The sequence below is a fragment of the Lissotriton helveticus genome, chromosome 7 (genome assembly GCF_964261635.1).
Source record: "Lissotriton helveticus chromosome 7, aLisHel1.1, whole genome shotgun sequence".
NCBI lineage: Eukaryota > Metazoa > Chordata > Amphibia > Caudata > Salamandridae > Lissotriton > Lissotriton helveticus.
The window spans coordinates 1,249,780,611-1,249,806,237 of NC_136068.1; the positions used below are offsets into that span (position 1 = coordinate 1,249,780,611).

At 53.2% G+C, this 25,627-nt stretch overlaps 1 protein-coding gene across 1 annotated transcript in view; it reads right to left on the reverse strand.

The window, feature by feature from the left end:
• The window catches only part of SPAG9 (sperm associated antigen 9), a 2,066,870-nt gene that overhangs the window by 1,066,876 nt on the left and 974,367 nt on the right, over positions 1-25,627 (reverse strand). The window contains exon 17 of the mRNA XM_078654422.1: positions 14,019-14,186. Within this exon, the coding sequence (XP_078510548.1) occupies positions 14,019-14,186 (168 nt within the window). The remainder of the gene's footprint in view (positions 1-14,018; positions 14,187-25,627) is intronic.

A 25,627-nucleotide genomic window follows, 5' to 3' on the forward strand; every position in this document is an offset into this window, starting at 1 on the left:
ACCACCAGAGACATGCTCTGATGTTCCAGCCATGTCCAAAGGCGAAGAACCCCCTGACATAGGGTTCACAACCCCACCCTGCCCTGTTTGTTGCAGTACCACAAGGCGGTGGTGTTGTCTGTGAACACCTGCACTACTCTTCCTTTGACAGAAGGAAGGAATGCTTTCAATTCAAGATGGATCGCCCAGAGCTCCAAAAGGTTGAAATGGAGACAGGACTCCGCCGGAGACCAGAGACCCCTGATCTCTGCCTCGCCCAGGCGGCCGCCCCATCCCAGGAGTGATACATAAGTCACTACTGTGAACTCGAAAAGATTCCCCTGATGCTGCTCCCACTGGAACTTCAGGTCCCACTGCAGAGCCCACATAAGCCACCTGGCATGATCCACCAACAGGATGCATGAGGCCCAGCAACCTCAGGGTCATTCTCACCGAAATCCGCGATACCGTAGGTAACGCCTGTGGGCAGGCAGGACTGGGATATGGAAGTAGGCATCCTTCAAGTCCAACGCTACCATCCAGTCTTTGGGGTCGAGGGCAGACAGGACCTGAGCCAACGTGAGCATCTTGAACTATCTCCGGAGGAAGCGGTTGAGGGTACTGAGGTCCAAGATAGGACGCAGGCCTTTGTCCTTCTTGGGTAATAGAAAGTAGTGGAAGTAGCAACCATGACCGACTTCTGGCACAGGAACCCTTTCGATCGCTCCCTTGGCCAAGATAGCTGCAACTTCCTGGAGGAGAAGAGCCAAATGATCCTCCAACATGCGATGGAGGGATGGTGACATGGAGGGATGGGTAGTCTCAAAGGAGAGGGAATAGCCACTTTAGAATATTTGCAAAACACACCTGTTCGACGTGTTATTTTGCCAGGAGGGGAGGTGATGGCGGGACCTGCCACCCACTGGCAACTGGTGGCCCTGGAAGGTAAGACTAGAAGGGTTTGGATGCTGCAGCAGAGGGATTATGAGTGGACTGGCCCGCCCGATGGCCCCCTCACCCGCGCTGCTGGGTCCGACGTCCACAACTACGCAGACGCTGGGCAGCTTGCACAGCCCTGTGGCCAGACTGGGTGGAACGTGGTGAGCCACCCCTTCAGTAGCTAGGAAGGGGGTGAAAGACTGCATAGGGCGATGTCGTGATATCATGCAGGTTTCCACTAACCTGTTCAGCCGGGTACAGCAGGAGCGATGAAGGTAGCTAAGACTCCTTATCCCTTCGCAATGGCACACTCTGCGAGTATATAGAAAACTCCACAAAGTGTATCACCACCAGGGAAGGGAAAAAAGGGATAAAGTAAACAATAAAGTAGCAGCAGCTCAAATAATCAGGTAGGTCTGTTCGGAAAAATGTATGATGTATAAACCTCCCTGGTATCTGGTGATGAACCCTGCAGAGGGAGAAACAAGGAATCATACATACATTCAAGTCTTCTATGATTAAAGATCAATGCAATGCTTGTGTATAAACTTACAAGTTAAGCTGCCGCTTGAAGCTCATAGAAAACAGAATCACAAAAGGGAAAAATAAAGCATAAAAGAAAAGAAGCGCCATTCCTGCATGGTGCATGGCATCCTGGATATTAAAGGTCAAGTCACCTCCAACAGTGATACAGGTAAGTAATTATCACTGTAGGATTCTCTGGGAATGGTGCCAGTAGACTCCATTGCAACACCACTATCAAATGAAGAAAAAACGTAGATCTAAATAATGTCTTGAACTGAGCCCTTGAAGATTGATTAGTGCACACTGTACTGAAGTAATCCGCCCGTCTCACCTTTGTATTATGGCATACGGGTGAACGCGAGAAAAAAGAATTACTGGATCCTTAGACAAAGCATAACAAAATAACAATGTTACGGGCGTGGTTTGAAGAACATGGAAAAACCTCCAGGATCAAAGTGTTAAGGACTTCCTTTCATTCCTGTCAAACGGTACAGCATCTGCTCTGCAAGCAAATCCAAAAAACAACAAGTGATGGACTGAATGTGGATCAATGTCACACACTCCCCCAGTCAAAAGATCTGGGCCCAAATCCATCGTTTTTTTGCACTCCACACCACCCTGGGTCAGATAATGGCTTTATGCAAATCAGCTCTGACCCTGTTGCCCCATGGGAACAGTCCAGTCCGAACTACAACAGCCATATCTTTCCCAGACCGGAATCAAGCATCCGAGGACCGGACCGGTTTCGAGGTAACACCTCTCTTCAGCCCGGCTAGCTTGACTCCAAGTGGTGTGGAGTGCCTGGGACCCACGTCTGGGCATCCCCAGCGCACTTAGGGCGGCAATTGCAAAAAACAACAAGTGATGGACTGAATGTGGATCAATGTCACACACTCCCCCAGTCAAAAGATCTGGGCCCAAATCCATCGTTTTTTTGCACTCCACACCACCCTGGGTCAGATAATGGCTTTATGCAAATCAGCTCTGACCCTGTTGCCCCATGGGAACAGTCCAGTCCGAACTACAACAGCCATATCTTTCCCAGACCGGAATCAAGCATCCGAGGACCGGACCGGTTTCGAGGTAACACCTCTCTTCAGCCCGGCTAGCTTGACTCCAAGTGGTGTGGAGTGCCTGGGACCCACGTCTGGGCATCCCCAGCGCACTTAGGGCGGCAATTGCAAAAAACAACAAGTGATGGACTGAATGTGGATCAATGTCACACACTCCCCCAGTCAAAAGATCTGGGCCCAAATCCATCGTTTTTTTGCACTCCACACCACCCTGGGTCAGATAATGGCTTTATGCAAATCAGCTCTGACCCTGTTGCCCCATGGGAACAGTCCAGTCCGAACTACAACAGCCATATCTTTCCCAGACCGGAATCAAGCATCCGAGGACCGGACCGGTTTCGAGGTAACACCTCTCTTCAGCCCGGCTAGCTTGACTCCAAGTGGTGTGGAGTGCCTGGGACCCACGTCTGGGCATCCCCAGCGCACTTAGGGCGGCAATTGCAAAAAACAACAAGTGATGGACTGAATGTGGATCAATGTCACACACTCCCCCAGTCAAAAGATCTGGGCCCAAATCCATCGTTTTTTTTGCACTCCACACCACCCTGGGTCAGATAATGGCTTTATGCAAATCAGCTCTGACCCTGTTGCCCCATGGGAACAGTCCAGTCCGAACTACAACAGCCATATCTTTCCCAGACCGGAATCAAGCATCCGAGGACCGGACCGGTTTCGAGGTAACACCTCTCTTCAGCCCGGCTAGCTTGACTCCAAGTGGTGTGGAGTGCCTGGGACCCACGTCTGGGCATCCCCAGCGCACTTAGGGCGGCAATTGCAAAAAACAACAAGTGATGGACTGAATGTGGATCAATGTCACACACTCCCCCAGTCAAAAGATCTGGGCCCAAATCCATCGTTTTTTTTCTGCACTCCACACCACCCTGGGTCAGATAATGGCTTTATGCAAATCAGCTCTGACCCTGTTGCCCCATGGGAACAGTCCAGTCCGAACTACAACAGCCATATCTTTCCCAGACCGGAATCAAGCATCCGAGGACCGGACCGGTTTCGAGGTAACACCTCTCTTCAGCCCGGCTAGCTTGACTCCAAGTGGTGTGGAGTGCCTGGGACCCACGTCTGGGCATCCCCAGCGCACTTAGGGCGGCAATTGCAAAAAACAACAAGTGATGGACTGAATGTGGATCAATGTCACACACTCCCCCAGTCAAAAGATCTGGGCCCAAATCCATCGTTTTTTTGCACTCCACACCACCCTGGGTCAGATAATGGCTTTATGCAAATCAGCTCTGACCCTGTTGCCCCATGGGAACAGTCCAGTCCGAACTACAACAGCCATATCTTTCCCAGACCGGAATCAAGCATCCGAGGACCGGACCGGTTTCGAGGTAACACCTCTCTTCAGCCCGGCTAGCTTGACTCCAAGTGGTGTGGAGTGCCTGGGACCCACGTCTGGGCATCCCCAGCGCACTTAGGGCGGCAATTGCAAAAAACAACAAGTGATGGACTGAATGTGGATCAATGTCACACACTCCCCCAGTCAAAAGATCTGGGCCCAAATCCATCGTTTTTTTGCACTCCACACCACCCTGGGTCAGATAATGGCTTTATGCAAATCAGCTCTGACCCTGTTGCCCCATGGGAACAGTCCAGTCCGAACTACAACAGCCATATCTTTCCCAGACCGGAATCAAGCATCCGAGGACCGGACCGGTTTCGAGGTAACACCTCTCTTCAGCCCGGCTAGCTTGACTCCAAGTGGTGTGGAGTGCCTGGGACCCACGTCTGGGCATCCCCAGCGCACTTAGGGCGGCAATTGCAAAAAACAACAAGTGATGGACTGAATGTGGATCAATGTCACACACTCCCCCAGTCAAAAGATCTGGGCCCAAATCCATCGTTTTTTTGCACTCCACACCACCCTGGGTCAGATAATGGCTTTATGCAAATCAGCTCTGACCCTGTTGCCCCATGGGAACAGTCCAGTCCGAACTACAACAGCCATATCTTTCCCAGACCGGAATCAAGCATCCGAGGACCGGACCGGTTTCGAGGTAACACCTCTCTTCAGCCCGGCTAGCTTGACTCCAAGTGGTGTGGAGTGCCTGGGACCCACGTCTGGGCATCCCCAGCGCACTTAGGGCGGCAATTGCAAAAAACAACAAGTGATGGACTGAATGTGGATCAATGTCACACACTCCCCCAGTCAAAAGATCTGGGCCCAAATCCATCGTTTTTTTGCACTCCACACCACCCTGGGTCAGATAATGGCTTTATGCAAATCAGCTCTGACCCTGTTGCCCCATGGGAACAGTCCAGTCCGAACTACAACAGCCATATCTTTCCCAGACCGGAATCAAGCATCCGAGGACCGGACCGGTTTCGAGGTAACACCTCTCTTCAGCCCGGCTAGCTTGACTCCAAGTGGTGTGGAGTGCCTGGGACCCACGTCTGGGCATCCCCAGCGCACTTAGGGCGGCAATTGCAAAAAACAACAAGTGATGGACTGAATGTGGATCAATGTCACACACTCCCCCAGTCAAAAGATCTGGGCCCAAATCCATCGTTTTTTTGCACTCCACACCACCCTGGGTCAGATAATGGCTTTATGCAAATCAGCTCTGACCCTGTTGCCCCATGGGAACAGTCCAGTCCGAACTACAAGAGCCATATCTTTCCCAGACCGGAATCAAGCATCCGAGGACCGGACCGGTTTCGAGGTAACACCTCTCTTCAGCCCGGCTAGCTTGACTCCAAGTGGTGTGGAGTGCCTGGGACCCACGTCTGGGCATCCCCAGCGCACTTAGGGCGGCAATTGCAAAAAACAACAAGTGATGGACTGAATGTGGATCAATGTCACACACTCCCCCAGTCAAAAGATCTGGGCCCAAATCCATCGTTTTTTTGCACTCCACACCACCCTGGGTCAGATAATGGCTTTATGCAAATCAGCTCTGACCCTGTTGCCCCATGGGAACAGTCCAGTCCGAACTACAACAGCCATATCTTTCCCAGACCGGAATCAAGCATCCGAGGACCGGACCGGTTTCGAGGTAACACCTCTCTTCAGCCCGGCTAGCTTGACTCCAAGTGGTGTGGAGTGCCTGGGACCCACGTCTGGGCATCCCCAGCGCACTTAGGGCGGCAATTGCAAAAAACAACAAGTGATGGACTGAATGTGGATCAATGTCACACACTCCCCCAGTCAAAAGATCTGGGCCCAAATCCATCGTTTTTTTGCACTCCACACCACCCTGGGTCAGATAATGGCTTTATGCAAATCAGCTCTGACCCTGTTGCCCCATGGGAACAGTCCAGTCCGAACTACAACAGCCATATCTTTCCCAGACCGGAATCAAGCATCCGAGGACCGGACCGGTTTCGAGGTAACACCTCTCTTCAGCCCGGCTAGCTTGACTCCAAGTGGTGTGGAGTGCCTGGGACCCACGTCTGGGCATCCCCAGCGCACTTAGGGCGGCAATTGCAAAAAACAACAAGTGATGGACTGAATGTGGATCAATGTCACACACTCCCCCAGTCAAAAGATCTGGGCCCAAATCCATCGTTTTTTTGCACTCCACACCACCCTGGGTCAGATAATGGCTTTATGCAAATCAGCTCTGACCCTGTTGCCCCATGGGAACAGTCCAGTCCGAACTACAACAGCCATATCTTTCCCAGACCGGAATCAAGCATCCGAGGACCGGACCGGTTTCGAGGTAACACCTCTCTTCAGCCCGGCTAGCTTGACTCCAAGTGGTGTGGAGTGCCTGGGACCCACGTCTGGGCATCCCCAGCGCACTTAGGGCGGCAATTGCAAAAAACAACAAGTGATGGACTGAATGTGGATCAATGTCACACACTCCCCCAGTCAAAAGATCTGGGCCCAAATCCATCGTTTTTTTGCACTCCACACCACCCTGGGTCAGATAATGGCTTTATGCAAATCAGCTCTGACCCTGTTGCCCCATGGGAACAGTCCAGTCCGAACTACAACAGCCATATCTTTCCCAGACCGGAATCAAGCATCCGAGGACCGGACCGGTTTCGAGGTAACACCTCTCTTCAGCCCGGCTAGCTTGACTCCAAGTGGTGTGGAGTGCCTGGGACCCACGTCTGGGCATCCCCAGCGCACTTAGGGCGGCAATTGCAAAAAACAACAAGTGATGGACTGAATGTGGATCAATGTCACACACTCCCCCAGTCAAAAGATCTGGGCCCAAATCCATCGTTTTTTTGCACTCCACACCACCCTGGGTCAGATAATGGCTTTATGCAAATCAGCTCTGACCCTGTTGCCCCATGGGAACAGTCCAGTCCGAACTACAACAGCCATATCTTTCCCAGACCGGAATCAAGCATCCGAGGACCGGACCGGTTTCGAGGTAACACCTCTCTTCAGCCCGGCTAGCTTGACTGTTTTTTGCAATTGCCGCCCTAAGTGCGCTGGGGATGCCCAGACGTGGGTCCCAGGCACTCCACACCACTTGGAGTCAAGCTAGCCGGGCTGAAGAGAGGTGTTACCTCGAAACCGGTCCGGTCCTCGGATGCTTGATTCCGGTCTGGGAAAGATATGGCTGTTGTAGTTCGGACTGGACTGTTCCCATGGGGCAACAGGGTCAGAGCTGATTTGCATAAAGCCATTATCTGACCCAGGGTGGGGTGGAGTGCAAAAAAACGATGGATTTGGGCCCAGATCTTTTGACTGGGGGAGTGTGTGACATTGATCCACATTCAGTCCATCACTTGTTGTTTTTTGCAATTGCCGCCCTAAGTGCGCTGGGGATGCCCAGACGTGGGTCCCAGGCACTCCACACCACTTGGAGTCAAGCTAGCCGGGCTGAAGAGAGGTGTTACCTCGAAACCGGTCCGGTCCTCGGATGCTTGATTCCGGTCCGGTCCTCGGATGCTTGATTCCGGTCTGGGAAAGATATGGCTGTTGTAGTTCGGACTGGACTGTTCCCATGGGGCAACAGGGTCAGAGCTGATTTGCATAAAGCCATTATCTGACCCAGGGTGGTGTGGAGTGCAAAAAAACGATGGATTTGGGCCCAGATCTTTTGACTGGGGGAGTGTGTGACATTGATCCACATTCAGTCCATCACTTGTTGTTTTTTGCAATTGCCGCCCTAAGTGCGCTGGGGATGCCCAGACGTGGGTCCCAGGCACTCCACACCACTTGGAGTCAAGCTAGCCGGGCTGAAGAGAGGTGTTACCTCGAAACCGGTCCGGTCCTCGGATGCTTGATTCCGGTCTGGGAAAGATATGGCTGTTGTAGTTCGGACTGGACTGTTCCCATGGGGCAACAGGGTCAGAGCTGATTTGCATAAAGCCATTATCTGACCCAGGGTGGTGTGGAGTGCAAAAAAACGATGGATTTGGGCCCAGATCTTTTGACTGGGGGAGTGTGTGACATTGATCCACATTCAGTCCATCACTTGTTGTTTTTTGCAATTGCCGCCCTAAGTGCGCTGGGGATGCCCAGACGTGGGTCCCAGGCACTCCACACCACTTGGAGTCAAGCTAGCCGGGCTGAAGAGAGGTGTTACCTCGAAACCGGTCCGGTCCTCGGATGCTTGATTCCGGTCTGGGAAAGATATGGCTGTTGTAGTTCGGACTGGACTGTTCCCATGGGGCAACAGGGTCAGAGCTGATTTGCATAAAGCCATTATCTGACCCAGGGTGGTGTGGAGTGCAAAAAAACGATGGATTTGGGCCCAGATCTTTTGACTGGGGGAGTGTGTGACATTGATCCACATTCAGTCCATCACTTGTTGTTTTTTGCAGCTGCAAGCAAATCCAGCGCGTTTAGATACGCGATAAGGCAGCGCCCCATGCGCCTTACCTTAAAGCTGACGAAACATATCCTTCGAGAAAGCGGCAGATAAAGAGAAAGCCGGGCCGCGCTAAGCTCGGATCCCAGCACGTTCAATGCGCGGTCGAGGAAAGGCGCCGGCCGGTGTCCAGAGGCACCACAGTGCACTAGTAATCCAAGAAGACGGGTAAGGATCAGAGGTGGCTTATTCAGGCTGATATGAAGGGTCTAGAGCTGCACATCACAGCTTACTCCTACGGCCAGGTGACAAGCACCGGACTCTAGTACAGGAGGAGTTAAGTATAGGACAGGAAGGAAAGAGAGAAAGGACATCGCCCCTAAGCATTCTGGGCGATGTAGTTTTCATTCACGCTCAGTCATTCCTCGTGTGCCTGGGTAACCTATGGCGAAACGTGACAGGCGAGAGGTGGCTGCGAGGCCCAAGGTTCTGACTATAGCCCTAGAATCCTTGAAGCACTCGAGAGCGGAGTTCACCTTGTTGCCGAACAGACGACCCCCATCAATGGGCAAATCCAAAAGAGTGGATTGGACATCCCGCAACCAGGTGTAGCACCTCAAGGCTACTGACATGGAAACCGTTCTGCCTACAGAGTCGGCGGTATCCAGCCCATACCGAATGGCAAACTTAGCTGCGCCTCGACCTTCTGCCACGGTGCGGGTGAGAATGGCTCAGGCCTCCTCCGGGCACCGTGGCAGTACTTGCGCAACCATATCCCACACCGTATGGGAATAACGTCCCAAGAGGCAAGCGGTGTGCACCGACGGCAGCACTAAGTTGGCGGAAGAAAAGATCTTCTTCCCAAGGTGGTCCAGCTTCTTGGATTCCCTATCTAGGAGAGCAGTAGGGAATGCGCCTAGAAGACGAGGCTCACGGGGGTAGGGTTTTGGGAGAGGAAAAGTGGGTCGCCCGGGACAGGCGGTGGCGTCGGGCAATCATCCTGTCCAAAGGAGCCCCTGTGCTGGGCTTGGACCACGTGCCCCAAAGGATGTCTGTAAGGGCTTCATTGAACGACAGAAGGGGCTCCGAAGAGGCTGTCGCCGGTTGAGCACTTCAGTCAGGAGGTTAGTCCTAACCGCCACCGTAGGAAGCTCAAGGTTTAAGGCCTGAGTCGCACTACGCAACACCACTGCGTATGATGCACCCTCCTCCGTAGCCACGGTGGGGGAGGGGGTGGGGGGGGGGGGGAGGATTCCCAGGTCTGGGGAGGTATCCAAACCACTGGCATCACCCGGTTTCGCTCACCAGTCCTCAAGCTGCTCAGCTTAAGGGCCCCTAGACCCCTCCCAGTCCTCCTCACCCTCCTCTGGCTGCCACTCAGGGCGATAGGGAATGCCAGGGATGAACAATGGTACAAAAGTACCCTCTGGTGTCGGTACCGATGTCTAGCGACGTCAGTCCGGCACCAGGTCCAAGGCGTGGGTCAGGCTGGGGTTGACGTCGGTTGGGGGCACAACCGGTCATGGGGGCATCGTCACTGGAATCGACGCCGGGGAAGGTACTGTGACGTCAACCGGTGCCAATCCAGATCCAGGCTTGGATCCACGAGTGCCCTCTGATGCCGGAGCCGCCGGCATCGAAGCCCCAGGGCCCCCAGACAAGTCCGTGGGGCCCGAAGACTCACCTTCAGAGTCGGGCTGCCCAAAATGCTATGAAGAGCCTTGTAAAAGGCTCGAAGCTTGGCAGGGTACGCTCTGGCTCCGGGAAAAGGAGGGAAGCGCGGAGCCGTTCCAGAAGCAGACTCCGATGATGGAGCTGGAGAGCAACTACGCTCCTGGTCCCACGACGCTTTCGCCGACGAACGGAGAGAAGGCGAAGAGCAACGATGCTTTTTCACCTTCTTGTTCTTCAACTTACCCAAAGGGTGCGAAGTCTTCAATGACGAGTGATGGTGTTCCCGAGACTTTCCTCTCGACCGGGACCTCGAACGACGTGGAGCAGACTGCCGGGCCTCCAAGAGCTTTTGGGACCGTTCCTGCAAAAACATCAAATTCATTGCCCTGCAGCAAGAGCACGACTTCGGGTCGTTGTCGCGCTCCAGGCACCAGAGACACACGAGGTGCAGATCCCAAACAGACATCAACTTGTGACAGGAGTCAAAAGGCTTGAAGCAGGTCCGACGATGGGACATACCTTGTGCTACCAGGAGTCGAAGACTCACAAAAGACGTTGACAAAGGTCGAAAAAAGAGTTTAGTCAAAAAATTGCTGAGGGGTATTGCTCTCTCCAGATCTGCGCTGGCTGGCGTGGAAAAATTAAGAACTGACGTCAGCCCGCAGGGGCGGCGTCTAAGTAGACACTGCGATGACATTCGGGCGACCACAACGCCGACAACGGATGCGGTGTCGATCGACGCGCAGCGGTACTGCTAAAGAAAAATTCTCCGGATCCAGTCTGACGCCTGTGGCTAATTCTAAGGTAAGGAATCTTTAACTAATTGTCTCTTTCAGATGGGTTAGTGATAATTGTACCTTCAGCCACTAACTGCTGACCGCGTTTTTGTGTTCCCTTGAGAGATATTGAAGCAGGTCTTACATTTCGCGGTTAGAGTGCTAAGAGAGCTTGCCAGATGGTAATATGCCAATGGTTGGCATCCTGAGCTGCAACTCTTTTTCCTGCAGCATCTATCCTTTTACTCTCTTTTTTCTGGAGGCAGTGTGTCTCCGGTGGCCTGAGAGTTGGCACACTTGCGTGCTGTGGTGATAACTAGGGAGTCTGGGGGGTAACTGACCTCTAATGTAAATAGGGTCAGATGGTGCGGATTTGTATTTCTTATCTACCCTAGGAGCGACAACCTTAGCCCTAATAGGGTCTTTAAAAATGTCCTCTGTATGCCTAAGCATACCTTTTCACATGGGCAGGTATAGAGTAGCCCTATGTGTGGTGGAAAGCATGTCAAAGAGGCAGTCACCCTTTAATGGCTCCTTATAAAGTTCCACATTATGAAAATCAGCTGATATAACCTCCTGGTAAGAGGGGGCATCTTCAGGAGGAGAAGGGCGTGCAGGATGTCAGCAGGGGATCTGTTTCATAGTTGTCCCATACCCACCAGTGATGACTGTGGAGACCCTTGTGATGAGTCATCTAGTGGTTCTCCTGGAGGAGATGGTGGTACAGGAGTGTGTGAAAGTGGTGGAAGTGGAGCTGAAGGTGGTGGTGACGTTGGTATGGGAGGTGGAAGGTTCGCAGCTTTCTACAGAGTCTTCCTTTTCGGAGAAACTGGCATATCTAAAGCTTATTCAAAAGTAAGCTCCTTTTAGATGATGGAGGAGAAGAAGGTGTAGCCAGTATACGTCCAGTATGAGCCTGGATATGGATTTTCTTCTGCCGCATGACCAGTTTCTCCTGCAACTTGTACAGGATTGATTCCACCTGGTTGTCGAAAATAAGCTTAGAGGACAGCTTGGTCTGCTTCGGGTCAGAAGCTTTTGGCTTGGATGTAGACTGCGCACTCGGTGCCAAGGTGGAAGATGGCGGCTGTCGGCTTGGTATCAAAGATCGACTCAATGCGGGTTGGTGGTCTCGGTACGAGGAAGCCGAAGTAGATGGCTTCGACTTCTCATGTGCTTTTGGTGCCAAGCCTGAGATCCGTAATGGTTTTTCGGTGCTGACCATTTCTATATACCAGTGGTGGCAGGGGACCTGAGATTTTGAGACTAGCAGTGCCAAATACTTTTTGGTAGGATCATGCTGGTGGATGGGAGCAGGGAGAGGTGTACTCACAGGCTAGTGAGCTGGGGTAATGTCTTCTATCTCAAAGTCCTCTTCAAGCTCGGAGCCCGAACTTTCACCAATAGACAAGGCCCCTCCTCGTCAATCGATGGCTGCTCCTGGGCATAATCCTCACCAAAGATGTTGAGAGTGTTGTTGGTGGCTCTGTGATCTCAAGGTGACAAGCTCTCCGATCCCGAACAGACTTTTTGGAGTGGAGGGATTTGCAGGCATCGCAGAACGCTTCGTTGTGCTCGGGGGGACAAGCACAAGTTGTAGAGTAGTTCTTATATTCCCAATAGGCTCTGCGCATTAAAATAAAACATCCTGCAGTTTAGACATAGGACTGAGGTCGACTAGGTCTCTACCGAATATATTAGACTTAATTGTGAGTGACAGCTAGCTCAGAGGTCACTTGAAACTTTCTCGAATAAACAAGAAGGGATTAGTTTCTGACAACCACATAAACATGACAACTTTATTTCCCAAGAACAAGAAATATATCTCTAGAGTCACGGAAACAATAGATAGTTATTTCACTCAGTCAATCGTGCATGCTTCGTTTCAACAGAGGTGCAGAGCAATAGAGAGACGGGCGTTTTCAATAAAAGGGTATTTATTGAACAGTCTTCTTTCTAATGCAGAAGAAATGAACTGCTACAATCGTAATACTGGTGGCAAATTATAATGCGTACAGTACGAAGAGTATTACAAAATAATACTGTAAAAGCATGATATGGTTTCTAAGCCATAAAATACATAAAATATATACATTGATAAATATAGACTAAAAGTACTCAACTGGTGCTTTTAAAATACGCCTACCCCGGTGTACCTAACCTAGGTCTAGTACGAGGGAAGAAGTAAGTAAGGTGTAGCTTAGTTTAAGTATTCTTTGCCAAGAATCTATCCAAGAATTCTCTAAGGCTTTAATCAGCTCCGTACCTTGGTTTCAGAATGATGGAGGTCTTGTATCTCTCTCTCAGGACTCGATTTCCCAGCAACCCGCAAGGGTAGCCTGGAAACACTGGAGCTGGATTTCTCGGCCAGAGAAAAGACAGCGTCTCTCAGTACATCTGCTGGAGGGTCGGCTTCCTTCGGCACTTGCTTCAGCGAGATGCGTTGGGCAAGTAGATAGTTGAACTGCTCCAAACCACTGTGTGTTTGCCTAGGCAAGTGTGGGCATATTTATACCTTGAAGGTGCCGAGTTTGACGTAAGTTTGGACATAATAACGTCATCAAAGACTCCGTTCTTTGAAAACTCCATGAGTTCTTGGATAAATCAATATTCAAGCAAGGGGAAGTCCCTGACTGCTGAAGGCGGGTTTTTCCAAGAAATCGTTGTGGATTTTCGGAACTAGTGGAAGTAGCCATGCCGTATTTGGACTGCATAGGCTAAGTCTAAATATGGTTATGATTTCTATGCCTATATAAGGATAGGGTGATTTATACCTATATATGGGCATGAATCGGGAAAATTACACTAGGGTCCTAAATTCATTTACAACAAAGTTGCACACAGAGTGTTGGTGTGTGTGAGGGTTCTGTGCATTGCAACGGGGCCAGAACTGAGAGGCCATGTGTTCCATTACCAGTGAAGCATTTTCGGGAAGACTGGGGAGAAAGTAAGCCCTGGAGGGCACTTCCCGAAGGGGCTTCAGGCGAACGGAGTAAAATACACAGTGTTTTTAATTGGAGTTGGAGAATAACAATACTGTTGAAGACAGAAAAGAAGGAGTCACTCGACCTTGTGACTCAAAAGACTTCTTTGAAGAAAAACTACTTGCACAGCTCCAGAGCCAACACTACATGGCAGGAGTATGCAGAGTATATGAGTCTACAGCGACACCATACCAACAAACACAAGGTTACCTTTGCAAGCAACTGCGACAATGTTTTACTACGGAACATCATACATTCAGATCCACAGGAAATCAGTCCAATGAACTACAATTAAGCAAAAGGATCAGACCCATAGCTTTATACAAATTAACTTACCGTGAGTTCTTGGTCTAGTCTGTCTAAACTACTTTGAGATCCATTTTTCAGCCTGTTGCCTTGTGCATCTGGACCAGGAACATCACTGTAAAACACACTTGCCCCTACAATTGAACCTCCGTCTCTTGTCTTCCCTCCAGACAGGTTGACCCCAACAGCACACCAGAGCTTTGAAAACAAACACAAAAAAGCAAATCAATATATCTTCTCCCGGAAAAAACACTATTAATGATGAGCATTAGGAGTCAATTTTAATATAGTCCATAGTCTACTATGAAATATGTAAGGGCAGTTTAAATCCAGTCCATTCCAATTCATCTGAAACATGACAGAAACAGGAGTACAAGAACACATCTGAAAGATGATTGAATTCCCTTTGCGTTCAAGATTTTCCCATTTACAGCATTTCCCCCACATGTAAAAAGACAACATTACTTCAGCCCTTTGGAGGCCAACCTGCTTATGGGATAGCTGTGGAAGGAAGGTGGGCCAGAGGGGGAGAGATTATAAATCCATAGTAATTAATTCACCCGATCTCTTTGCCAAGGTCAGAAAGGAGGCATGGTGGGCCTACTAGAAAACACTGAGTGAGGGAGTTCTGAAGGCACCAAGAGAGCTGGAAATATCCTCCAGGCTCGGGCTGATTCAGTTAAAAAACTTGCATATTAATTACTTGACACTGAAACTGATGTGGAGAGAATAGCACCATGCTTCCCTGCGTGCATGTGGTGTACCGAGGAGAGCACACCATTTTTCCATATGATTCAGTTTTGCCTGGTGATTGCAAAATATTGGGCCACTATATTCCTAACCCTTGCCTGAATTCTGGAGCAGCCCCAAGACCTCTCCCCTCGTGCAGTGATTCTGGGACTGATGGAGGATGTGAGTGGGAGAAGAGAGGAGGCTCTATTGATCAGCCTAGGTATGCTCATTACTAAAAGAGACAGCACAGGCCTGAAACTCCACCACCCCGCCCATGTTAGTGGCCTGGTGCAATGAGACGGACTGGATCGCAAAAATGGAACCTCATTATATGCGCTATGGGGATGCCCCGATAAAGACAAGATATGTGGGATAAATGGTGGGCCTTTTATGGTTTGGAATACCTGCAGCACAAGTTACTACATGTGTAACGCTATATCTGTAAGAGACATTAGTTAGTGATAGACTCCTTACCTTAGAATATCCCCAGGATTCAGACTGGATCCGGAAAGTTTTTCGTCAGCAGTAACCCGCTGTGCGGCTCTGCGTCCGTCGCTGGCGTCGTATGCGCCGAGATAACATCACGGAGACTACTTAGGCGCCACCCATGCGTGCTGGCGTCAGTTCTGTACACGACTATCCGCGCCAGGAACGCAGAGACATGCAAGAAACTGAACACTGGTGCCATTAAACTAGGGCCCTGAAAGGGATGACCTTAACCATAGAAATCAGTTCGCAGAACAGGGCGGATGGGTGGGGAGGTAAGGAATGTACCACTAACTAATGTCTCTTACAGATGTATCGTTACACAAGTAGTAACTTGCGCATCTGAAAGAGACACGTTAGTGAAAGATTCCTTACCTTAGATTAGATACCCCAACAATACCAACCCCGGTGGTGAGTCTGCAAACAAGATGACACCAGAAAGTCATAGAGAACAACAGAGCCAAAGAAGTTTTGTCTCCGGACTTGACTGTCAAGGCAGTAACGCTTGGTAAACGTATGCAGCGAGGCCCACGTAGCTGCCTGACTAATATCCTGCAAGGGAATGCCGCGTCCCAAGTCAGTAGTGGCTGCCGTTGCCCTGGTAGAAAGGGCACTCAGCCCCACAGGAGGCTCCTTCTTAGACAACGAGTAACATGCTTTGATGCACAGAACGACCCACCGAGAGATGGTCCGTTTGTGCACCGCCCGACCTTTTTAAGCGCCCACGTAGCCAACAAAGAGCTGGTCATCCACCCAGAACTGTTGTGTGCACTTCAGATAGAACAAGAGCGCACGTTTTCGGTCCAGACGGTGGAGCCTCTCTTCCTCTTTTGAAGGATGCAGAGGCGGAAAGAAGGTGGGCAGAGTGATGGTCTGCCCGATGTGGAAGGGCGTGACAACCTTTGGCAGAAAAGAAGGACGGGTCCTTAAAACCACCTTGTCCGGATGAACAGAAAGGAAAGGAGGGTTAGAAGAAAGAGCCTGGAGCTCACACACTCTTCTAGCAGAGATGATTGCTACCAGGAAAGTCCTGTTGAGAGTGAGAAGATGTAATGGACAGTTATTAAGGGGCTCAAGGGGAGCGCACATCAGAAAGGTCAAGACAAGATTTAAGACCTACTGAGGCATTATGAAAGGCATGGGAGGAAACCGGGCACTTAAAAAGAGAAGGCTGATCTGGAAGCCGTAGAAAGGCGCAGATTGCTGAAAGATAACCTTTGATAGCGCCCAGAGCAGAGCCCTGCTGGGCCAAAGAGAGAAGGAACAGAAGGACCTCGGAAAGAGGGCCAGAAAGGGGGTCCACAGCCTTTGCTGTGCACCATGCCACAAATTTGTTCCACTTGGAGGCATATACCGTTTTAGTGGAGGGATGCCTGGCTGCCAGAATAACATCACAGATTTCGTGAGGAAGCTATCAACTGTCGCCGCTCAATCTGCACGCAAGGAGGTGGAGGCTGGACAGGTTCGGGTGGAGGACCGTCCCCTGCTGCTGCGACAGAAGATCATCCCGAAGAGGCAGTCAGATCGGGGGATCGATCACCATGCTGAGTAGCTCGAGATACCAGAAGCACAAGTTACTTACCTTCGGTAACGATATATCTGTAAGAAACAGTAGTTAGTATTAGATTCCTTACCTTAGAATATCCCCAGGCATCAGACTGGATCCGGAAACTTTGCGTAGCAGTACCCTTGCGCGTTGGTAGGCGTCGTCTGCAGCTCCGCGTCCGTCGTCTGCGTTGTTGTCGGCGGGATGATGTTACCGGAGTACTTAGACTCCGCCCTCGTGCGCTGACGTCAGTTCTTATACACAGCTTTTCCGCGTCAGAAGCGCAGAGCCATAATAAAAACCAACACTGGTGCCATGCAACTAGGGCCCTGAAAGGGGATGACCTTAACCCTAGATATCGGTTCGCAGAACGGGGAGGATGGGTGGGGCGGTAAGGAATCTAATACTAACTACTGTTTCTTACAGATATATCGTTACCGAAGGTAAGTAACTTGTGCATCTGAAAGAAACAGGTTAGTATTAGATTCCTTAACTTAGAATAGATTCCCCAGCAATACCAACCCCGGTGGTGGGTCTGCGAACCAATGATCACACCAGAAAGTCCTGGAGAACGGAACGGCCGAAAAACCCATCTCTCCGGACTTGGCTGTCCAGGCAGTAGTGTCTTCAAAGCCGCCTGACAGATGTCCTGCAAGGGGACTCCTCAGCCCAGGGCAGTAGTAGCCGCCGTGGCCCGTGTGGAATGGGCACAAGCCCCACAGGTGGCTCCTTTCGAGCCAAAGAGTAACAAGCCTTGAAGCACAAGACGACCCATCAAGAAATTGTTCGTTTGTGCACCGCCCGTCCCTTCTTAGCGCCCACATAACCAACAGAGAGTTGGTAATCCACCCGGAACTGGCGTGTGCAATCCAAATAGAATGAGAGCGCACGTTTTGGGTCCAGACGGTGGAGCCTCTCTTCCTCTTTCGAGGGATACGGAGGCGGAAAGAAGGTGAGCAAAGTGATGGACTGCCCGATGAGGAAGGCTGTGACCACCTTGGGCAGGAAAGAGGGTCGCGTCCGCAACACAACTTTGTCCGGATGGACTGAAAGGAAAGGAGGCTTAGAAGAAAGGGTTTGGAGCTCACTCACTCTCCTGGCAGAGGTGATGGCAGCTAGGAAAGCGGTCTTCAGAGTAAGGAGGCGAAGAGGACAGTTATGAAGTGGCTCAAAGGGAGCGCACATCAGAAAAGTTAGAACAAGGTTCAAGTCCCACTGAGCATCACGAAAGGAACTGGAGGAAACATATGAGTGATGCCCTTCAAAAACCTATTTACAACCGGGGACTTGAACAAAGAGGGCTGATCAGGTAGCCTTAAGAAGGCGGAAATGGCCGAGAGGTAGCCCTTCAGAGTGCCTAGAGCAGAGCCCTGCTGGGAAAGAAAGAAGAGGAGAACCTCTGAAAGAGGGGCAGAAACGGATCCACAGCCTTTGCTGTGCACCATGCCACAAATTTGTTCCACCTTCAGGCGTGTACCGATTTTGTGGAGGGACGCTTGGCTGCCAGAATGACTTTACAGACTTCAGGAGGCAAGTCAAATGGCCTCAACTGCCGCCACTCAATCTCCACGCATGTAAGTGGAGACTGGACAGGTTCGGGTGTAAATGTATGTAAATGTATAGGCATTTATATAGCGCACTACTTACCCGTAGGGTCCCAAGGCGCTTCGACCGCTGCGAAACCCTTCCTGGCTTCCCTGAGAGATGGTCCCTTAATGGGTATCTCCAGGGTGAGACCAGGCATCCCCGGCGGTCTGGTGGGGCCGTTAGTGAAGATGAGGCAAGCTAATGCCCAGAGTTGCCGAGTGTGATCACTGATCAGAGTGGGCACCGAGGCGAGAGAATTATCAAGTCCGCTGACCCTGGTCCAGAAACCTGCCGCGCCGGGAATCGAACCCTGGTCCCGGGCCGTCCTCTGCTCTCGGGTCTGCCACCTCTAACCAGTGAGCCACACTACTTCACTGGGGTGGAGGACCGTCCCCTGCTGCTGCAAAAGAAGGTCCTCCCGAAGGGGCAGACGAATTGGGGGATCGACAGACATGCTGAGTAGCTCGGGATACCAGAACCTCCGTGCCCAGTCCGGAGCCACAAGGATGACTTGGGCCCGGTCGCGCCTGATCTTCTTCAGCACTCTGGGCAGAAGTGGTATAGGCGGAAAGGAGTACAACAGACCGCAACTCCACTCGCGACAAAAAGCGTCTCCGAGCGAGTGCCGCCTTGGAAATTCCAACGCACAGAACTGATGACATTGTGCGTTCTCTTCGGTGGTGAATAGATCTAACCAAGGCTCTCCCCACTGCTGAAAGAGGCCGTGCGCCACGTCCGAGTTCAGACGCCATTCGTGATCCATCATGCACCGACGGCTGAGTTCGTCCGCCCTGGCGTTCAGGGAACCTGCCAAGTGTTAAACCACCAGGGTGACGCCCTGATGTTCCAGCCACTGCCAGAGGCTCAGAGCCTCCTGGCATAGGGTCCACGACCCCACCCCGCCCTGTTTGTTGCAGTACCACATGGCGGTGGTGTTGTCCGTGAACACCTGCACTACACTCCCCCGGACAGAGGGGAGGAAGGCCTTCAGTGCAAGCCGGATCGCCCGCACCTCCAGAAGGTTTATATGGAGCCGGGACTCCGCCGGAGACCAGAGGCCGTTGATCTCCGCCTCTCCCATATGGCCTCCCCAGCCCTGGAGGGACGCGTCCGTCACAACTACGTGCTCCGGTTGGGGTAGGGAGAGGCATCTGCCTCTGACCCTATCGCGGTCCGTGAGCCACCACTGCAACTGTCTTGCAGTGTCCTCCGAGATCAAGACATGGTCAGACAAGTTGCCCTGATGCTGGGCCCACTGAAACTTCAGGTCCCACTGCAGAGCCCGCATCCGCCACCTGGCGTGATGCACCAGAAGGATGCAGGAGGCCATCAGCCCAGAAGCCGCAGCGTCAACCTGACCGAGACTCAGGATAAAGGCTGAAAGATCGGAATCAGAGCCTGAATATCCCGAACCTGCTGTTCGGGAGGATAAACCCGAAACTGCGCTGAGTCTAGAACCACTCCGATGAAGAGGAGCTTCTGAGAAGGACACAGGTGCGACTTCGGCACATTGATGGAGAACCCCAGCAGGTGCAGGAGGTCGGCCGTAGTCTGGGGGTGGCTGAATACTGTCTGGGGCGAGCCCGCCTTCAACAACCAGTCGTCGAGGTAGGGGAAGACTGAAACCCCTAACCTGCACAGATGAGCTGCGTCCACCGCCATCACTTTCGTGAACACCCGTGGGGTGCTGATAAGGCCGAAGGGGAGCACAGTAAACTGAAAGTGCTCGTGGCCTACCGTGAACCGCAGGTAGCGCCGGTGGGCCGGCAGGACGGGGATGTGGAAATAAGTGTCCTGCAAGTCCAACGCTACCATCCAGTCTCCCGGGTCCAGGGCAGCTAAGACCTGAGCCAGTGTCAGCATCTTGAACCTCTCCTTCCGGAGGAAGCCGTTGACGTTCCGCAGGTCCAAGATAGGGCGTAGGCCCCCTTTGCCCTTCTTGGGAACCAGAAAGTAGTGGGAGTATCAACCACACCCTACTTCTGGCCCAGGAACACGCTTGATGGCCCCCTTGGCCAAAGGGGCCGCAACTTCCTCTCGCAGAAGATTCAAGTGATCCCCCGACACGCGGTGGTGCTGCGGTGGCATGGCTGGAGGGGTCGCCGCGAAGGGGAGGGAGTAGCCCCTTCGGACGATTTGCAGCACCCACCTGTCCGATGTGATGTTGCGCCAGTGGAGGAGGTGATGGCGAACCCTGCCCCCGACTGGCGTCACGTGGGCCTGAAAGCTCGGACTAGGAGGTCTTTGAGGCGGATGCTGCAGGGGTAGATGTGGACTGGCTTCGCCGTTGTCCCCGGGCACCGCCACGGCGGTTACCACGCCCGTGGCTGGCAGGACATGTGGGGGCGCCCCTTCCTTGGCCACAAAAGGGGCGAAAGGCAGCAGATTGCTGCCGCGGGGCCGACAGGCCCAAGGACTTGGCTGTAGCCCTGGAGTCCTTAAAGCGCTCAAGCGCACTGTCTGCCTTATCGCCAAAGAGGCGACGGCCATCAAACGGCATGTCCGTAAGGGTGTTTTGGACATCAGCCGAAAAGTTGGCGGACCTCAGCCAGGCGTGGCGACAAATCGCCACCGTCGTTGCCATCGCTCTACCCAGCGAGTCCGTTGTATCCAGCCCACACCGGATGGAGTACTGTGCCGCATCTCCACCCTCCGTAAGGGCTTGGGCGAGTTTAGTCCGGGCCTCCTCCGGACATTGTGACAGCACGACCGCGACCGTGTCCCACAGAGAGTGGGTATAACGGCCCAAGAGGCACACGGTGTTAACGGACCGCAACCCCAAACTCAGTGAGGAGAACATCTTTTTTCAAAACTGTTCATACCTCTTGGATTCCCGATCGGGGGGAGCCGTCGGGAATGCGGTCTGGGAGTTAGAGGCCTGTATCACCAGGCTCTCGGGAGTGGCGTGGGTGGACAGGAAGCAAGGGCCGCCCGGAGCCGGGCGGTGGCATCTGGCCACGTTCGTATCTACAGGGGGACCTGTAGCGGGCCTGGACCAGGTGCCCAGAAGAACGTCAGACAAGGCCTCATTAAACGGCAACAGAGGCTCCGAAGAGCTTGCTTGCGGTTTAAGGACCTCAGTGAGGAGGTTAGTCCTCACGGCCGCGACGGGGAGTTCAAGGGATAAGGCCTTGGCCGCCCGCATCAACACCACACTATAGGCAGCCCCCTCCTCCGAAGCCACGGTACGAGGGGAGACAAAACCAGTGTCTGGCGAAGTGTCCAAACCACTGGCATCCACTAAGTCACCTGCCCAGTCCTGATAAGACTGGCACTCACGTGCCAGAGGGTCCTCAGACCCCTCCCAATCCGCCTCGCCACCCATCTCCTGGTATTCAGGGTCAAAAGATGGGGCCGGATCATAGAAGTAAAAATCTCCCATCGTCGTCGGAACTCGACCGAGCGGGGGACTGGGGACGATGACGTCCGTGGACGGCGCCGGAGGCAACACCCTAGGGGCCGGCGCCGGCGAGGTCGTAAGGTCGATCGGTGACGACCCGGATCCGGAACCGGATCCAGCGGGGCCCTGCGGCGCCGGGACCGAAGTTGCCGACGGCACCAGGGACGAAGCACCCGACGGCGCCGGGGCCGAAGCACCCGGCCCGCTTGGGCTCCCAGTCGGGGCCGCTTGGCCCAAAGGTGCCGCGGAACCCGACGGAGGAGTGAGCGACCTCATGGCCGTGAGGAAGGCGTTGATCTCCTTCGGCGTCACGTTCTGCCCAGGGACCGGCGGGTATGGAGCAGGCCGCGACGCCCGCGGCTCCGGCGTAGCCGCGTGGTCGGTGTCGCCCAAACCCACGGCCACGTCGTGCGTGCGTCGGGGGGAGTCGGAAGAGCGATGTCGCTTCTTTGACTTCTTGTGCCTCTTACCTGAGGACTTGGAGCTCGAGGAGTGGTGACGATCCTCCGAGCTGTGATGACTCCGGCCCGTGACCGGTCCCTCGACCTCCTTCCGGACCGGGACCTCAAATGGCGCAGGGCCGACTGCCGGAGCTCGAGGCGCTTGCGGGACCGCTCCCGCCTAGCCTTCGACGTCAAGGCCCGGCAGTCAGGGCACGACTTGTCATCGTGGTCGGGCCCCAGGCAATGAAGACACCGGCGATGGGGGTCGGTAACCGACATCAGTCGGTTGCAGTCGACGCAGGGCTTGAACCCGGGCATCCCTACCAGCACCGTCGGAGTCGTTCGACTTCGAAGAAAGATCAAAAATGATTGAAAAAGTTTAGTCAAAAATTGACTAAAGGTACCACTTTTTCCAGATCGGCGCTTGCTGGCGCGGAAAAATTAGGAACTAACGTTCTAAGTACTCCGGCGACGTCATCCCGGCGCCAACGACGCCGACGCGGAGCCGCAGACGACGCCTACCGACGCGCAAGGGTACTGCTACGCAAAAGTTTCCGGATCCAGCCTGACACCTGGGGATATTCTAAGGTAAGGAATCTAATACTAACCTGTTTCTTTCAGATTCTTCGTGCCCAATCCGGAGCCACAAGGAAGACTTGGGCCGGGTCGCGCCAAATTTTCTTTAGCACTCTGGACAGAAGCGGTATAGGAGAAAAGGAGTACAATAGACCGCAGCTCCACTTGCAACGAAAAGCGTAGCTGAGCGGGTGCCGCCTTGGAAATTCCAACACGCAGAACTGATGACATTACGCGTTCTCTTCGGTGGCAAATGGATCTAACCAAGGCTCTCCCCATTGCAAAAAGAGACCTTGAGCCACATCTGAGTTCAGACGCCATTCGTGATCCATCCTGCACCTGCGGCTGAGTTCGTCCGCCCTAGCGTTCAGAGAACCTGCCAGGTGTTGAACCACCAAGGTAATGCCCTGATGTTCCAGCCATGTCCAGAGGCGCAGAGCCTCCTGACATAGGGTCCACGACCCCACCCCGCCCTGTTTGTTGCAATACCACATGGTGGTGGTGTTGTCCGTAAACACCTGAACTACACTTTCCCGGACAGAGGCAAGGAATGCTTTCAGTGCAAGTCGGATCGCCCGAAGCTGGAGCCGGGACTCCGCCGGAGACCAGAAGCCTCTGATCTCCGCCTCTGTGTGCTCCGGTTGGGGAATGGAGAAAGATATGCCATTGACCCAATCGCGATTTGTGAGCCACCACTGCAAGCGCGTGCAGTGCCCTCCGAGGTCTGGACATGATCGGACACGTTGCCCTGATGCTGTGCCCATTGGAACTTCAGGTCCCATTGCAGAGCCTGCATATGCAATCTGGCATGTTGCACTAGCAGGATGCAGGAGGCCATCAGGCCCTGGAGCCGGAGGGTCATCCTGACTGAAACCCGGATAGAGACTGAAAAATCGGACTCATAGCCTGAATATCCCAGACTCGCTGCTCGGAAGGATAAACCTGAAACCGCGTTGAATAGAGAACCGATCCGATGAAGGGGAGCTTCTGAGAGGGACTCAGGTGGGACTTCGGCACGTTGATGGAGAACCCCAGCAAATACAAGAGGTCGGCCGTAGTCTGGATGTGGGAGACGACTGCCTGGGGCGAGCCTTCAACAACCAGTCGTCGAGATTGGGGAAAACTGGAACCCCTAATCTGCGCAGATGAGCTGCAACCACCGCCATCACTTTCGTGAACACCGGAGGGGCACAGGTAAGGCCGAAGGGGTGCACGGCAAACTGAAAATGCTCTTGGCCTACCATGAACCGCAGGTAACGCCGGTGGGCCGGCAGGACGGGGATATGAAAATATGCATCCTGCAAGTCCAATGCTACCATCCAGTCTCGAGGGTCGAGGGCAGCCAATACCTGAGTCAGAGTCAACATCTTGAACTTCTCCTTCCGGAGAAAGCGACTGACGTTCCTGAGGTCCAAGATGGGGTGCAGGCCCCCTTTCTCCTTCTTGGAGACCAGAAAGTAGTGGCAATAACAACAACGACCTACTTCTGGCCCAGGAATGCGCTCGATGGCCCCCTTGGGCAAGAGGGCCGTGACTTCCTGTTGGAGAAGCGCAAAGTGATCCCCGACATGCGGTGGAACTGAGATGGCATGGCTTGGTGGGGGCAGACTCGAAGGAGAATGAGTAGCCCCTTCAGACGATTTGCAGCACCCACCTATTCGAGGTGACAGAACGCCAGTGGGGTTTACCCCAAAGCTCAGCCTAGGAAGGCTTTGAGGCGGATGCTGCGGGAGCAGAGGTGGACTGACCCACACGCTGGCCCCCTGTCCCACCACGGCGGCCACCACGGCTGCGCCCACGCTCAAGTTGGTTCCGCGCAGGCTTCTGACTGAATGAACGTGTAGGGGCACCCCTTCCATGACCCCAAAAAGAACGAAAAGCAGATATGGCCGAGCTTGGTGGAGAGACCCAAGGACTTGGCCGTAGCCCGAGAGTCCTTAAAATGCACCAGCGCACTGTTTGCCTTATCGCCAAACAGGCGAGTACCATCAAAGGGCATGTCCATGAGGGAACTCTGAACATCTTCTGAAAACGCCATGGACGGCAACCAGGCGTGGCGACGGAGGGCTACTGTCGTGGAGATCGCCCTACCCAGTGAGTCCGCGGTGTCCAGCCCACACCGGATAGTGAACTTTGCTGCGTCTTTCCCCTCAGCAACAGCTTGGGAAAGTACTGCCTGAACCTCCTTCGGACACTGAAGCAGCGTCTGCGCCACCGTGCCCCACACAACGTGGGAGTTGCGGCCCAAGAGGCATGCAGTGTTCACCAACCACAGCCCCAAGCTGGCAGAGGAAAACAATTTCTTGCCAAACTGTTCTAGCTTCTTTGATTCCTTATCTGGTGGGGCGGTAGGGAATGCGCTTTGGGAAGTGGAGGCCTGGATGACCAGGTTCTCCTGAGTTGGGTGAGTCGTTAAAAAGGCAGGGTCACCCGGTGCCGGGCGATGACGCCTGGCCATGTTCTTATCCACAGGAATCCCTGTGGCTGGTCTAGACCAGGTGCCCATCAACACATCCGTTAACGCCTCATTGAACGGAAGCAGAAGCTCTATAGAGCTTGCCGCCGGCTGAAGAACTTCAGTGAGGAGGTTGGTTTTAAGAGTGACAGTAGGCAGATCAAGGTCAAGGGCCTCAGCTGCTCTACGGAGCACCACAGTATATGTGGCGCCCTCCTCCATGGCCACAGCAGGAGGAGACAGAAAACTAGGATCAGAGGAGAGGTCAACGCCACCTGCATCTTCCGAGTTTTCAGCCCACTCCTGTTCAGACTTGCACTGCCGTGCAAGAGGGTCCTCAGACCCCTCCCAGTTATCCCCCTCCTCCACTGCCAGTGGCACAGGCAGCGGCAGCAGGGGAGGGGCAGGGAATAC